The sequence below is a fragment of the Myxine glutinosa genome, chromosome 2, assembly GCF_964187855.1.
Source record: "Myxine glutinosa chromosome 2, kmMyxGlut1.1, whole genome shotgun sequence".
NCBI lineage: Eukaryota > Metazoa > Chordata > Myxini > Myxiniformes > Myxinidae > Myxine > Myxine glutinosa.
Window position 1 is genome coordinate 141,281,895 of NC_136262.1, and position 16,552 is coordinate 141,298,446.

The window sequence follows — 16,552 nt, forward strand, 5'->3', positions numbered from 1 at the left end:
GGAGCAGGTAAGCTCGGGTGGCAACTACAGTGGTGGAGGTGTGCAGGTGGGTAGACCTGCTGGGAGAGCTACACGTCTCAGCCCAGAAATTGTGCAAGGGCACCGGGAGATGAATCGGGGGAGTGAGACCCCAAATTGATGAAGCACCACAGTTTGGTCAATGGGAATTGGATTTTAGAACCCCTAGTGCAAGATGGCCAATGAATTGGCAGGGAAAGACCCCGGGTAGTGTAAAGTGTGTTAATGTCATTTAGAGGATAGTTAGGATGAAAATCTCCTTGCACCATCTACATCCACTCACCTGAGGTGACAGGTACTCCACACCATGCCAAGTTGTTTTTATTATTTTTATTGTGCAGATGTTTGGAATGCGAGACGCATCATGACGTGGGTGTGACATTGTGCTTTGATGTTCCATCTCTTCCTCCTTATGAGGATTGATGATGAATTGGGTGATGGCAAATTTTGAAGTAGAGGGATTGTGGGAACGAATTTGGTATAGGGGAAATATGGGGAGACGTGACAGTAGTGACGAATTTGTAAAGGTGTAGGTTGTTGTAAATATGGGGTAAGGGCAAGGGTAGAGTAGGTGACAGGGGGGTGACGTACGGTAGGGACGAGCTTTCTCACTTCGCTCTCCGTACGCACTTCGCCTTGCATTGCCTTATTGATGTGTACCCTTGTGACCTTACCCCTCGCTCATCTGTCTTCCCCCCTTTGTCTCCCACATGAGGACCTGAGCGCCACTGGGCGCCGAGGGGAGCGTGCGTGAGTCCGCCATTGTGCGCCCGGAACTCCCAGAACCAGCTGTCTGCATCGATGCACCACATTATGGACCACATGTCTGTGGCCGAGCACCACTGATGGACCCCATGGGTTGGGGCATGGCCCCTCTGCTGGAACTGGCCATGAGGGCCCAAAATCTTGCTGGCGGACCTTGGCCACAGGGCACCGATGCCCCACAGGTGAACCATACATAGTTGGCCCCTGTGGGCCATAAATAAAAAGAAATGGACACGTTGGGTGCATTTTATTTTAATACAAATAGGCCGCCCGCAAAAGAAAATGACAACATCTGGAAGAAAGCAAATAGCCAGCAGAGGGAGCCGAAAAGCAAGAGACCACCTGCAGGGTTAGGGGTTGTTAGGGGTTAGGGGTTTATTTTTATGCATTGAACACTGATGACTGTGCACCGATTGGTGCTTGAGGGTGTATTGGTGCGTTTTGGGTGCTTTCATGGTGCGTCGATGCAGAGCAGACTGTCTCCCCCCCAGAAAGAACAATCACAGGTCCTGGGTTGCGTTTTGTAAATAAAAGTAGCGTCAATTGTAAATAATGCTCCCCACCGTCAATGTATAGTTTGAAGACCATTCCGCAATTCGGTTAGCTGTGGGCGTGAGTCTGTTAGGCAGGGTGCAATGGAGCAGCGGGACATATTTATTTATGTTTTAAAACTGTCACACTCAGGGTCAGGTTAAAAGTAGAGGGAACTACACCTACGTGTCACACTAAGTTAAAGTTATAGGCCCGGGAAGTGCCTAAGAGGAGGAGGGTGCAGTGTTGCGGATATGAGGATTGTAATTTTTTTTATTGTGTTGTATTGTGGTAAATTGTTGTGTAACATTGCTTGATTCTGGCCCCTCCTGCCTCCAGTGTTGTGTAAAGGTCAAAGGGTGTTCCGGTAGTTAATTCCATAAAGCATACATTGAAGGACACTATAATACCCTTGTTCAGTAGCTTATATCCTTATTCTGTGTATAGGTTAAGGCTTTGTCTTCCATTAAAATGACACTCCATTGCACCAAGAGAAAATAGATAGATTCCCTTCATTCCCCATTCCCACTCCCAAAACTTCCATTGCCAAGCCTCAATTTCCACCTACCTCCCCTCCAAGTCTCCATTGCCAACTGCACTGGGCAGTTTGCCAGTTTGTTACAGCTGTGAGTTGTTTTCGCCCCAAAACCACCATTGAACATGTGCTCGGGTCGGGGAAGAAAGGCGTGCCCGCCCGTCGTCATCAAGGGCGGAGCCAGAGGGTCGCGCGACCAACCAGGGCCGAGGTGAGCACACCGATGGGCGTGTCCTGAAAGCCGGCGGCTTAATCGCCGGAGGCGCTATAAAGGCGCGCGCGCAAGAAGTTGTGAAGAGCTGAGTTGTGTGGTTTTGGTCAGAGCTGGGTTGGTCGTCAGTGGTGGTCAGTGGTTGCGTTGAGTGGTCAGTAGTTGCGTTGAGTTGTCGGTGGTGAGGAGTGATTGGACCAAAGAGAGAGAGAAAGAGTCCTGGAGTTAGTGAGAGAGGGAGAGAGAACCCGTCACGCCAGACCCCCCACCAGCAGCGTTGGCTTGGATCCACCAAGCAGCTCCGACCCGTTACCCCGCGCACACGACAGGATCGGTGGCATCGGCGGCCGTCGAGGTCCAGCCCGACGTCCCGTGCGGGATCAAGCTCCAGCCAGCTCTGTGCCTTCCTTCCCCTCCAGCCACCCACCTCCTGTCAGTCCTGCCTGCAAGTTCCCCATTCGTGTACGTGAGTTTGTTCTGTTTGTTTTGTCCCTGGGGATTTAGTTAAGCCTGTTTAGATAAGCTAGTAATTTTCACTGTGTCTCTAAAAGCTTCTGTATATTATTTTCTTATCTTTCCTTCTCCTTGGTTTTTTTGAGCCTGTAAATAGTAAATAAATTTAGTAGTATTTTCAACCTTTTTTTCGTCTTCTTCTTCTTCTTCACATCCGTGTCGCTTTTGTCTTTTCCATATTGAATATCTGTGGCACGATCCAGCCAACGTTCGGGAAGGGTTAATCGGGGTAACTGTTCGGCCGCGGTGCCTCCGCTCGGCAAACAACATCCTTATCCACGGACCGTAACAATATATATATATATATATATATATATATATATATATATATATATACTGAAACGCAAAAGAAACTTACCACCTTTGAAACCTTTAAATATCAACAATAACACTGCATATAGTAAATGTGTGAACTTATTTGTGGACAATAGTGTCCTCACTGTCAGACAAAACGGTCACGGATGGTCACTTGAACCTTCAATGGTCACTTCATAGCACAGCTGTTGAACAGCCGTTTTGACTGTCAGTGATTAGCCGAGGGGTACGGGATGATTTTAATGAGCTGCACGTGATGTCTTGATATTGGCTTTAAAAAGGCCAGTGCAAAATGGGCATTTCAATCAACATGCCACGATTGTCAAGGGATCAACGGCAGCGTGCCCTGGGCATGCTGCAAGGCGGACTGAGCTACCGTGAGGTGGCACGTCGCCTTGGCTGTTCACACCAGACGATATCGGCCCTGGTGGACAGAGACACCCTCCACAACTCTGCAGATGACAGACCTCGATCAGGGAGGCCAAGAGTCACCACTGCAAGGCAGAACAGGCAGATGGTCCGAAGTCACCTGCGGGATCGATTCCGTCCAGCATCCCGCACTGCGGCAGAAACTCCAGGGCGTGCAAACCCACGGATCTCCAATGATACTGCACGAAGACGACTGCATGACTATGGTCTGACTGCCAGAAGACCATACAGAGGCCCCGTGATGACGGTTGCCCATCGCCGCAACCGTCAGAGATGGTGCCAGCAGCATCAGCGGTGGACCTTGGTGCAGTGGAACGAGGTCGCTTTCAGCGATGAGTCAAGGTTCTGTGTGGACAGTCCTGATGGGCGTGAGTGTGTCTGGAGAAGAACTGGCGAGCGATATGCCGATTGTTGCGTGTGTCAAGCCAACAGGTGGGGTGGCCCAAGTGTGATGGTGTGGGCAGCCACATCAGGCCGGTACAGGACGCCACTGGTGGTTGTGGATGGGAATCTTAACGCCCAGCGGTATGTGGATAACATCCTGCGACCTCATCTGCTGCCATTCCTGCTAGACCACCCAGAACTGATAACCTTTCAGCATGACAACGCTTGTCCCCATGCTGCTCGCTTTACCACTGCATTTCTCCAAGGCGAGAACATCAACACCATGCAGTGGCCTGCGCTCTCCCCTGACCTGAATCCCATAGAGCACCTGTGGGATGAGCTTGGGAGACGCGTAGTTGGCAGGGCCAGGACACGGGCAGAGCTGCTTCAGACATTGAGGACTGAGTGGGACAGAATCCAGCAGCAATCCATCCAAAGACTGGTAGGCAGTATACGCCGACGATGCACTGCCTGTATTCAAAACAATGGTGGCCATACACGCTATTGAAAGGGGACTGACATTGCACCCTGTGCTGTTCTGTACTGTAGAACAAACTGATGAGATGGTGTATCTTGGTCAAAAACTTGACATGTCATCAATAAAATGCCAATGTTTCAATTAGCAATTGTTGGTTTGTTTTATTTTGAACTGTTACAATTTTATTACATTTCAAACAAGTGGTAAGTTTCTTTTGCATTTTCGGTCTTTTTGAAGTTGGTCAAAATGGTCAAAATGGTCAAATTTTTCGGTCAAAATGCCCATTTTGCACTGGCCTTTTTAAAGCCAATATCAAGACATCACGTGCAGCTCATTGAAATCATCCCGTACCCCTTGGCTAATCAGTGACAGTCAAAACGGCTGTTCAACAGCTGTGCTATGAAGTGACCATTGAAGGTTCAAGTGACCATCCGTGACCGTTTTGTCTGACAGCGAGGACACTATTGTCCACAAATAAGTTCACACATTTACTACACGCAGTGTTATTGTTGATATTTAAAGGTTTCAAAGGTGGTAAGTTTCTTTTGCGTTTCAGTATATATATATATATATATATATATATATATATATATATATATATATATATATATATGTATGTATATATATATATATATATATATATATATATATATATATATATATATATATATATATATATATATATATATATATATATGTATGTATATATATATATATATATATATATATATATATATATATACATATCTGAATGAATGAATGGTAAACTTGTGAAACCATAGGAAAAGATGTACAAAGCATGTGAAGTCAAGTTCATCGTTTCTTTCATGTTGCTTATATAATATCCTAAGATAAATAAAAATTTGCAGCTTACATCAGCCAAAGTTTCCAATATCCACAGGAATAATGAATGTGGTTTGGTATCAGTTACTAAAGAATGATACATTGCGATAAATGTCAATCCATAATTATACTATAACTACGTTTTATTTTATATACCGATAGTGTCATCGCAAAAGTCTGCTTCTTGGATAAAGAGAAGGTGAACTTACCATCAAGTGCTGATCTTCCATCCGTTGTTTCTTGCTCTGTCAACATGACTTCCTCTGAAACACACAAAGCAGTTCAGTTTTGTCTTTGAAAAGGATGATAAATTACTATGATAATATCCCCAAATTATACACCCCGACTGATATATACAATTATACACCTGTCCTATTCCATCCCTAGGCGCTGCATGACGTCATCGCCAGGCACCGAAGGGGGCCTGGCAATGACACGTGCTGAAAGTGAGTACTCAGTTTTCACTCCGGTTTCTTTCTTGCTTTCTCGTTTGTTTGTCCAGGCGATATCTCAGCCATCCTTCAAACTAAGAAGCTGAAATTTGGGCACAATTGTGAGCATGTGCTTTGGTAAAATGATATTTTTGGTTTTTTTGATTAATCAATCAATTGATTAATGACTTAATTATTAACAATTAATTAAAGGCACTTATTTATGTCCTTTCTTTTCTGGGCAATATCTCAGGCACCTTTTGAGCTAGGAAGCTGATATTTGGACACGACAATGACCAAGTGATTTAACTGTAAAGGGTATTTTTGATGTATTGATTAATCGATTAATTATTTAATTATTCGATTAATGCCATAATTAATTCATTTTCAAAAAGTTACAGGTCCTTTGAGATAATGAAACAGTGGTAGTTTAGGTATGCTATTTGCCAATTGATTAATATATAAATTATGATATGATTATTATTTCTTTATTTTAATTGCACAATGAATCAATCAATTCTTGCACACCTCTCCCTCCCAATACCGTCTCTATGTGCTGCACGGCGGTATCACTGGGTGCCGAAAGCGCCCCGACAATTTCCGCGCACCAGAGGATGTTATTTATTTACTTGGCATTGGGGAGCCGACACATAAAACATATAACATCGGGAGCGGTAGACAAGATGGGGAGAGAGGGGGAAGGACACAAACACAACATTTGAGAGCAGGGACCGAGAGACATGGAGACATCGAGAGATCTGAGAGAGGGCGAGGGCTTTGGGGGGGGGGGGGGCATGGGAAGGGGGCGGTGGGAGAGGTATAAAACATATGGACACTGCCAGGACTTCCAGGAAAGAAGTTGGAATTTCAATTCAAACAAGGTGGATCTGGGGTGAATTAGCGGGGGTAGAAAAGATCAAGGTTTTGGATGGGGGAAGATAAGAGATGGTGGTGAACAGCTGTTTTAAAGACCTGGAGGGAGGAGTGGGATTGAAGGGAGTGAGGGAGTTTGTTCCAGAGGCGGGAGAAAAGAGGAATGAAAGAGTGAAGGTGAGCAGAGAGCCGAGATTTCGGCAGTTTAACCATCAGAGGGTTGCTGGCAGATCTTGTGCGACCTGTAGGAATATTTGGGGGACAGAGCACAGAGAGAGCTGGGGGTGCAAGGCCGGAGAGGAGTCGGTAGAAGACAGAAAGACCACCTACCTGCCTGCGGTGAGTGAGTGAAAGGCCCTCAGAGATAGCTTCATCGCGGGAGATTCCAATAATTCTGAAAGCTTTGGTTTCAACAGCGTGAAGCCGAGCTAGGTGTGAGGCAGGAGCACCGGCCCATAGGGGAGAACAGTATTCCATTGAGCTGCGGATGAAAGCCTTGTATGTGGTGAGGAGCTCAGGTGTGCCGAGGAAGGACTTCGCACGACGGAGGATGCCCAGTCGGCGACTGGCTTTGGAGGCCAGCTTGGAAATGTGGTTTTCCCAAGAAAGATCATGGCAGATAGTGAGACCCAAAATCTTGAGCGACAGAACTTCTTGGAGAGGATTGTTGAGAAAGTAGATGGGAGGGTTGTCCAGTCGATCTTTTCGGAGAGACATAGTAAGAGTGTGAGATTTGTCAGGATTGAAAGACATGTTCCACTTGTTTGACCAGTCTGTGATTTTGTCCAGGTCTTCAGAGAGTGAGGAGGCAGCAGACTGCCGATCTGAGGGAAGAGGAATGGAGCGGCAGAGAGTGGAGTCATCAGCAAAGAGATACAGAGGATTTTCCAGAGAGTCAGAGAGATCATTGATGAAGACCAGAAAAAGCACGGGGCCCAGAACACTGCCTTGGGGAACTCCAGCCTGAACAGGAAGAGGAGATGAGAGAAACCCATTCAGGGCCACACGTTGACGACGACTAGAGAGGAAGTCCGCCAGCCATGCGTGGAGATTTCCATGGATACCAAAGGAGGAGAGTTTGGTGAGCAGAGCGGGGTGCCAGACCGTGTCGAAGGCACGTGATATGTCGAGGGAGACAGCTCTAATTTCCTGTTTGGCATTGAGGACCTCCATCCATTGTTGAGACAGCAGAAGCAGCATGTCCAGAGTAGAGTGACCTGGTCTGAAACCAAATTGATGATCAGAGATCAAGCCATTGGAGAAGAGGAAAGATTTCATATCCGAAGCAATGATGGATTCCATGACTTTGCTGATAATTGGGAGAAGGCTGATTGGTCTGTAGTTGCTAGGATCTGTTTTTGCACCTTTTTTGTGCAAAGCGGTGATGTTGGCTGATTTCCAAGCAGATGGCAGTTGACCTTGAGCAAAAGAGAGGGTGAAGAGAACAGAGAGAGGGTGAGATAGAGCAGCAGAGCAGGATTTTAGGACCCGTGGGCTGATGCCGTCGGGTCCAGTTGCAGAATCAGAGTCGAGGGTTGACAGAAACTTTTCCACCTTGTCAGGAGGAAAGGACACGGAGTCCAGGAGCAGCAGGGTACGACTGGGTATGGTGGGTACAGAGAGGGATGGGTTTGGGACACAAGATTTAGAGGCAAACACAGAGTTGAGGCATTCAGCTTTTTCACGTGCGGAGTCAGCTGTGTAGCCGTTTGAGGTAAGGGAGGGGATGGAGGGGGAACAAACACCAGAAACGGATTTGACCAGACGCCACCAGGATTTGGAAGAGGGAGACAGATAAGAGAGTTCGGTCTTGAGAATGGAGAGATATTGTTTCCTGGCTCTCCTGAGGGTGGACACACACTTGTTTCGGGCTTTGTGAAAGGAAATGAGATTTCCTTCCGTTGGATTTGCTTTCCAGGAGACGAAGGCAAGTTGTTTCTGGGCAACAGCCTCACCACAAGATTCCGTGTACCATGGACGGGAGGAAGGGTATGACAACTGAAGACGAGATGGGATAAATCTGTGCATGAGAGAGAGCAATTTACTTTGGAAGAATTCCCAGGATGAGTTGATGTCAGAGGTGGTAGAGATGGGAGACCAGTCCAGATGATTGATGGCTGCTTGAAGACCGTGCCAGTTGGCCTGAGTGAAATGCCAGACTCGTCGACGCTGAGCAGGCTCCCTGAGGATGGTCAGAGAGATGTCCACTTTAACAAGGACATGATCAGATGATCCGATCGGAGCAGAAGAAGAGCAGCAGACATTTTCAGGGAAGTTAGTCATAACCAAGTCCAGAAGAAAAGATGTTCCGTTGACTGAGATCCGGGTCGGGAAATTGACAGATTGTGTCAGTCCCAGTGAGTCGCAGAAATCCTTTGCTGAAGAGCCATGGCTGGTGAGAGAGGTACCCACACCCAGCCAACTGGCATGGTGACAATTGAAATCACCACATATGAGGAAGAGAGAGTTGGGATGAGTAGATAGAAGTTGGTCCATATCATCAGACAGCGAGATGTAGATGGAGTCATCACTGTTTGGTGGACGGTACAACACACATATGAACAAGAGGTGGGAGCGAAGGGGAAGCCGTAGCCAGAGGTATTCCTGGGGGTGAGGTGGAGAGAGTGCAGTGCAGGGCGAGTGAGGAAGAGAGTTTTTGATAAAGATAGCAACCCCGCCTCCAGGACGAGGCTCAGGTCTATCATACCGGAGGAGGGAGTAGCCCGGGAGAGATACTATGGAATCAGAGACATCATAAAGGAGGAAAGTTTCTGTTAAGCAGATCACGTCTGGTTTGACAGAAGCAACCTGTATAGAGAGATCAGTTAAGTTTGAACGAAGGCCCCGGATGTTTGAGGTCCATACCGTTAATGAAGAGGAAGGGGGAGCATCAGATACAGAACAGGGGGGAGGAGGGGTAGGGTAAGATGTGGAAGAGGTGGAAGAGATAGGGAGAGCTGTTGAAGGTGTGTCAGAGATTTCAGAATAGCTCGGAGAAAGGGAAGGATGGGGCGGACAAAAGGTTTGATGGTGATTGGGTGAGCCACAATGAGGTGTTATTTGAGGAGGGGGAAGAGCGAGGCAGAAGGTTGGGGGAGATGGAGGTGAGAGTTTGAAGGGGGAAGAAGCGGGGAGGACGCTTTGAGGAGGGGGAGTGAGAGGGGGGAAATTGAGAAGCAATGAGGGTGGGGAGATTTGAAGGGGAGGGGTGAGGGGGGAGTTTGGGAGGGAAGGGACAAGGGGAGGGATTTGAAAGGGATGGGATATGGGGGAGATTTGGAGGGGAGGGGTGAGGCAGGAGTCTAGGAGGGGAGGGGCGAGGGGGCGTCTTGGCGGGGAGGGGTGAGGGGGTAGTTTAGGAGGGAGGGGGCAAGGGGGGAGATTTGAAAGGGATGGGTGATGGGGAAGATTTGGAGGGGAGGGGTGATGGGGAAGATTTGGAGGGGAGGGGTTATGGGGAAGATTTGGAGGGGAGGGGTGAGATTGGATTTTTGAAAGTGTACGATTTATGGGAAACGAACATTTATTGCAAAATGAGTTTCTTGTGACCTTCGAGTTAAAAATACGTTTAAGGACGCTGGATGGAGGATGGAGTGCAGGAGAGTTTAGGGAATGTAGAAAAAAGGCACTATAGGAGATGGATATTTTTTTTGGGATGAATTGATTTGGTGAGCAAGTCGAAAGCAGCCTTTTAAAGAAGAAGAAGAAAAAGGTGTTATAAAATATGACGGAATACATAACTTGAGGGGAAAGTGTAAACATTGAAGGTTAATGAGTGAAAACTATCTGGGGAAATGGGGGAGAAACACGTGGTCGAAGAACGAACGAACGAATAAGAATGAATAAACGAATGAGAACAGAGAAGGAAATGTTTTTTTTTTGTTTTTTTTGTTTTTTTTGAGTTGAGATTTACACAAGGAAGTAGGCTATGGGTGAAAAGCCTGGGAATACAGAGAACGAAAGTTATTGGATCACAAACGACGGACCGCTGAGAGAAAAACAAAGCCTCAAGGTTGTACAGTGCACACTGTACAAGGCCTCAAGACACGACACGGCAAACAGACGATCAATTTATGAAAGATAAACACCGAGAAACAACCAAAGTTGCACACAATAACTTCACACACCGAAAGATAAATACAGTTTCGACAAAATACAATTGTGAACAGACTTAACTTCGAAAAACGTGGAGACCGTGTGGAGCTTCGAAAATCCCTCCCACCGTCTTCGAGATCTCGCGAGATCGAGGATCTTTGTTAACAAGGAAGACTTTGAATGTATCTGTCCTTGTTTGTTTGTTTTATTTATGCATACGTTATCTTTGACCTGACAATCCTTAAAGTGCATTTTTTTTGTACAACCTGTCAATACTCCCTCACTAAATGAGCTTTGGAGCAAAAAAGATTCCCCAAAATTTCAGATTTGAAAAATGTTTGTCATCATTATTATTTTCAATTTTCAAGATGTCATGGGGACCGCAAGGCTAAACCCCGCTCTTGCAGGGAAAATGGCCTTAAAATGCCTGTTGTTGTTTGTTGTTATCATTATTATTTTTTAAAACTAAAGCTTTATGCAATTTTTCTATCTATCCTGTTAAATTGTATACTTAATGATTTTGAAAATTGAAATATAACTTGCTATCTATCCTGTTAAATTGTATACTTAATGATTTTGAAAATTGAAATATAACTTTAAAGTCCATATTTTCAACATATTTGTCCAACATAATTGTAAACATATTTGTCTAACATAATATTTTGTTTTCATTTTGAAAACCGAATGAAGCGATTCTGGTTGCACGCACGTTTGCCTTCCATACCTGTCGTCTTTTCATTTCACTCCCCTCTAATTATGTTGTCACCTAACCTGCTTTTGTTTTATTTATTATTCTATTCCACCAATTATTTTGTCACAGGTGAGGTATTTAGCTCGGTATGACTCGAGATTATTTTCAAGTATTGTTGATTCAGCTGCTTCGTCATTTTGTAGTGTCCCGCCTCATAGAAACAATGACCTCCTTTATGAAACATGTACAATAACCCATGGAAAAAATGCACATCTGTTAAAAAAAAAAAAAATTGGAACGAGCCCATTGAATATAGCCAAGAGAGTTTGAAAAGACAAATGTTTCACAATCAGAAGGCAACTCTCTGCAATCATTTGTAATACATGAATAGTTCATATTTGTCCTGGAGTATTGATTATAACCAAGAACATAACTAACATTAGCAGGCAATCATCACCCTAATGTCCAGCCTCCTATAGGAATTTCAATAGTCTTCATCCTTTCATTAATCAGCAATTCCATAATGATTCAAGACACCACCCAGCCAGCTTTTTGTCATATGATTTGCCGCCATCTTATTTTTCAGCACGTAGGCATTAAGGGAAATAAAACGTGATCATGGGAAATAGTTACCAACATTGTGAAGCCTGGTGTTGGCTTAGCGGTTAGGGTGCCGGCTTGGGATCCTAGGATCCTGGGTTCGAATCCCGGTCGATCGCTGAATTAACGCCAGGGGGGTTGACTCAGCCTGTCATCCTTCCGAGGTCGGCAAATTGAGTACCAGCTTTCTGGGATGAATGATCACGGTGTGTACTCCGGTTTAGACTAGGTACACCGTATCCCTGCGCATTGTAAGAGCGTGACCAAGGGTTGGCGTCAGGAAGGGCAGCCAGCCATAAAAACATTGCCTCAAACAGGGAATCATTAGTCCATGGGCTGGATAGACCCACCGTGCACCCCCCCCCCCCCCCCCCTCAGATTCCTCACCCACTGGTATATTTTCGTCCATTAGGGTCTCCTTGATGAAAAAAAAGATGTTAACAAGGAAAATGTAGGGATGGACTTTATGTTATCACCCTATTTTCATAGGTACCCCCTAGACGACATTTTGCGATTTTTGAATATTTAATTTAAGGGGGTATGGTTACTTTTTTGGCTAGTATGTCAGTATCAACAATCTGATCATTACAATTTATATATCATTTAAAAGGTAATTGAATTACCTCTCCAATGGTCTATTAATATTTCAGCTACCACCACTACTCATACATCGACAACCGTTCGAAGTGAATATATATCGACAAGTCTCATAAAACATCGAAAATATCCCCTCGTATATCAAAACATATTTTTAAATATTTTTTTTAAACAGGTACACGCTATTAATGAGTATTTATAAGATGGAAACACATACAAGAAGATAATCAAAACATATTTTGACTTTCAGATTATTATAAGCCTCAGGAAAATGTGAAAAACCAAGATGGCCGCCAAATCGTCATACGAAAATCTGTAAATTCTCATATTTTCCCTCTCAGATGAGATACATACATGAATGAAAGTTCCTTTTGTATGTTTTCAGACCCAAGGAATCCATTTCCACCAATGTGTTTAGAAAATAAGTACAACTTATCAAGATGGCAGCCATGTCCAATTGAAAATTGTTAAACATTGGTGATAATTGATCATAATAATATGCAGTACTAAAATAACAAATACAAAACTATGTTTCGTAACCTTTCGTAACCATGATTAATACCAAATATGATCAAAATCCATTCACCATGTTCACATTTGCAGACTGCAGAGCGGTCGCAAGGAAATCTCTCAGACGCCGCGTAACCCTAAACCATGGTGTTCCCGACTTTCGTCCGGGGGATACAATATTTAATCACCCACGGAAATCAAAACAAAATACAAAGTGAGTGAGTGAGTGATATGGAAGTTTTACAACCCTGTCGACACCTTAATGGATCATATTATGGTTAAAAACATGTCGACTATGCACAATAACAACTAAAAATTGGTAATTTGGGTACGCTTTCATGCAGAGTGGGTACGCTTTCATGCAGTCTCCTAAATCAAAAGTCGTTATGACGTACTGTTGTCCAACTTCTTTCGAAGCTTCTTCGGAGTACCTGAGGCACTCTTGGACTGCCCTGTACTCTGTTATTGGACATTTGATCACTGGATAGTAGTCATGGTTGTGGTCTTGGTTGGCTTCTCTCCAGTTGTCGATACATATCCAGCCCAACCTGATACTGCTTGATTTGACCTGTCACTATGCAGCCTTGCAAGTACCCAGAGCATGTTTTGATGAACAGTTTTCTTCTGAGCTGCTTCTCAGTCTACACATTCCCATCTGCGGATATTGTATGGTGGGCTTTTTCTCTGGGTTACATAGCAGTCTAGAAGAGGAGCAGACTCTATTGTCAACGATCTTTCTCTGCTTCTCTGTGAGATGTCCTGCTCTGGAGGGTTCACTTCCTTTGGTTGTGGTGCACGTTCTGGTTGCGATGTGGATACAGAAGATGGCCCGACTTCCTGCAGCATGATTCCATGGCTGGTATGTATAGATCCGGATGCAGTATTTTGATCGAAATTGCCAAAATCAGAATGGAAGGTTGAACGTGCGGGTGGATTCCTGTTGATTTGCATGGGAAGCAGTGCTGATGAGCGCTGAAGCATAGTCGCTAATGCGGTTTCCAGTTCCAGTGAAAAGCTGTAGCTTTCGGAGTGTCCAAATCGATTCAACAGAGTCGTCAGTTCAGCGCTTCTAAACATGTGGCGCAGTGCCATACAAAGTAAGATGTGCTTGGGCATCTTCCATTGACCATTTGTTACAGCTCTGCAAAGATCTTGTCCGATTGACGTAACCAATCCAGAAACTCGGACAGAACATTCTCCTTTGTGTGTTCCTGTCAGCAAGATATACAGAAACCTGTTCAATTCTGATGGGATGACATTATCGAGACTTTCTTCTAGATATCTTGCAGTGGGTGGCCATTTCAGTTGTTCTGCTTCTCTATAGGCGCACAGTATTGATGATCTCATGCTTATGGCCACATCTTTAGTGTTGTCGGCCGTACCTAGTATATACGCGCGACGTACGGCATCACTCGTACAAATTCTAGTGTAATATACTAGGTATGTCCCAAACTGACGACTGGCCTTGCTTCTAAGCAATACAAAGGAAATATCATCGACATATTGGCGTCCTAGTTTAGATTTGAGATTCTCGGCTCTATAGTTGGTGTTGGGGAACTGGGTTTTGTTAAGAGCATCGACATAGGCATCCTTCAGGTAGTCTAAGCGTAGAACCTCATTCTTAGTTATGATCTGCTCATCGACAATGGCGCACACTGTTGAAAATGCATTGTGATGAGCCATACTCATGTCTTGTTGTTCTTCTTTCGCTTCCACATTGTCGCTGCGCCAATACGACGGATCCTGGATGTATTTGGTTCGGATGACTGATGGTAGCGGGCTTCACTTGCAAATAGATCGTATCCCTTGATGCGACGCAACATGTCATCGTCCGACTTTTTCGTTGCCACTTTCAAGACATTTTCGCCACCGCCAAACTCAAACTTCCATGTCGCCTCGGTGGTCCAGCTTCCATGTTGCTTGACCTTTTTTCGTCCTTGCTTGTTGCAGAAGATGCAGTCAGGCTGGAAGATAACTTTGTCTGTGTCGTCGGATGAACGTCTTGTTGGCCGAGATGTACCAGATCGAGATGTACTGGGCTCATCTACAGAGGAAGCTCCGCATAAGCGATTGAGGTTCATGGTGAACCTTTGATAGCATCGACGGTGGTAACCATGCCGACTTGTGAGTGTGTCTGGAACCTGGGAACAGACATCGGGCATGCGATACGGAGACGTCGCTGCTTGTGAGAGTCGTTTTTTGCAAATCTCTTGAAGCTTGTCGAGTCTTTCTTGTGTAAGGTAAGTGAAATTTTCCGGCGAAGAGTCTGTGAAATGGATGACAGATATCAGGCTGATCTACAGGGTCATCTCCACGGTCTTGTTCACATTTGCGTCTTTTAGTCTGTTTCATCTTGATCACGGGCTACACATCGTTATGGAACATATACCTGAAATGATACAAAAATAGGATTCGGTCATAAACTGTACAAAACAACCTTTCATTGTTGTAACGATAATTTCACTATGGTACAAAAATGTTAAAACATAATTGATGTTTAGCAATTTTCAATTGGACATGGCTGCCATCTTGATAAGTTGTACTTATTTACTAAACACATTGGTGGAAATGGATTCCTTGGGTCTGAAAACATACAAAAGGAACTTTCATTCATGTATGTATCTCATCTGAGAGGGAAAATATGAGAATTTACAGATTTTTGTATGACGATTTGGCGGCCATCTTGGTTTTTCACATTTTCCTGAGGCTTATAATAATCTGAAAGTCAAAATATGTTTTGATTATCTTCTTGTATGTGTTTCCATCTTATAAATACTCATTAATAGCATGTAACTGTTTTTGAAAAATATTTAAAAATATGTTTTGGTATACGAGGGGATATTTTCGATGTTTTATGAGACTTGTCGATATATATTCACTTCGAACGGTTGTCGATGTATGAGTAGTGGTGGTAGCTGAAATATTAATACACCATTGGAGAGGTAATTCAATTACCTTTTAAATGATATATAAATTGTAATGATCAGATTGTTGATACTGACATACTAGCCAAAAAAGTAACCATACCCCCTTAAATTAAATATTCAAAAATCGCAAAATGTCGTCTAGGGGGTACCTATGAAAATAGGGTGATAACATAAAGTCCATCCCTACATTTTCCTTGTTAACATCTTTTTTTTCATCAAGGAGACCCTAATGGACAAAAATATACCAGTGGGTGAGGAATCTGGGGGGGGGTGCATGGTGGGTCTATCCAGCCCATGGACTACATGATTGTCATGGGGCCCGCAAGGCTAACCCCCGCTCTAGCGGGGAAAATGGCCTTAAAACGATCATTCATTCATTTCATTCATTGTGAAGCCAAATTCCTTCAAAATATATTTATTTACATACATCACAGTGCATCACTCCGTGTCATACTTTTTATCTGTACGTTTGTGGCTGATACATTCGGTTGATACTTATCCACTCTCAACCAAATCAGCCAGGGGTCTAAGGGGCATAGGACAAAGGTTGCAGCTACTTCGTTTGCGCCCTCCCTCCACCTTTCACCCAGAGGTTCCAAAGGTGGGGCCGATGCAAATTTTCTAAGTAAATATGTATGGTGTAACGCCACTCCTGGTAGTGGAGGGATCCGGTATTACGAGTGGCGCTTGAGAGGCGACTTTCACCTCATTTGAAAAACTAGACTGCAAAAATTCCAGAGGAATTCACATCTCTTATTGCCTTCTTGCATCTTGGAAAAATGCCATGTCAAGATGTATATAGATAG

General features: G+C 44.4%; 1 protein-coding gene across 1 annotated transcript in view; it reads right to left on the minus strand.

The window, feature by feature from the left end:
• LOC137421197 (voltage-dependent N-type calcium channel subunit alpha-1B) overlaps positions 1-16,552 on the minus strand; it is a 394,582-nt gene that overhangs the window by 234,245 nt on the left and 143,785 nt on the right. Inside the window, exon 11 of the mRNA XM_078771756.1 lies at positions 5,232-5,285. Coding sequence (XP_078627882.1) covers positions 5,232-5,285 — 54 coding nt within the window. The remainder of the gene's footprint in view (positions 1-5,231; positions 5,286-16,552) is intronic.